Below are 598 nucleotides of genomic sequence, written 5' to 3'. Positions count from 1 at the left end.
GACATCTCAGTTCTGATGAAACAAAATGGCAGGAAGGGTAAGGACGAGGAAGAAAGGTCATAATGACGATTAAGATGAGATGAAAGCGATAATCACATAATGTATGATAATATTGGCATAATTAGAATAATATTATTTATTGCATATTAGCATAGTTGAAATGTCTGAAAATGACATTACTGATAATAAACCTGGTAACTATAACGATACTGAGACTTATGATAGTGGATGTTGATGATAGGTGATAATTATAGCGGAAGAGATAACGATAATAAGCGTATGCGAACATTCCCCCAAAAAAAAATGGGCTGCTCTCCACGGGATGTTTCGTCGACTTGCTTTCACAGACGTCGACTCATTTTTATTTTTTATTAATCCACTCAAAACCGATAAGACATCGCCAGGTTATTGCCAACAGGGGCTTCCGAAAGACGGAAGAACTGATGTCGGACGTATGAGGACGAAACAAGGATCTCTGAAGTGTGTTTAGGGCGAGATAAGACGACAGCGTGACTTGCGTTTTTTCGTGCTTTGCGTTGCTTTTCAGTATGATTATCAGCGCGCCATCATATCATGCCACATCATCATAAGCGCCATT

General features: G+C 39.1%; 1 protein-coding gene across 1 annotated transcript in view; it reads left to right on the top strand.

Annotated features, from left to right (window-relative positions):
- LOC119582330 overlaps nt 1–598 on the top strand; it is an 18,030-nt gene that overhangs the window by 9,743 nt on the left and 7,689 nt on the right. Inside the window, exon 5 of the mRNA XM_037930544.1 lies at nt 395–452. Within this exon, the coding sequence (XP_037786472.1) occupies nt 395–452 (58 nt within the window). The remainder of the gene's footprint in view (nt 1–394; nt 453–598) is intronic.

The sequence above is a fragment of the Penaeus monodon genome, chromosome 15 (genome assembly GCF_015228065.2).
Source record: "Penaeus monodon isolate SGIC_2016 chromosome 15, NSTDA_Pmon_1, whole genome shotgun sequence".
NCBI classification, from domain to species: domain Eukaryota; kingdom Metazoa; phylum Arthropoda; class Malacostraca; order Decapoda; family Penaeidae; genus Penaeus; species Penaeus monodon.
The sequence above is the reverse complement of the archived record's forward strand: the minus strand, read 5'-3'. Positions and strand labels throughout refer to the sequence as shown.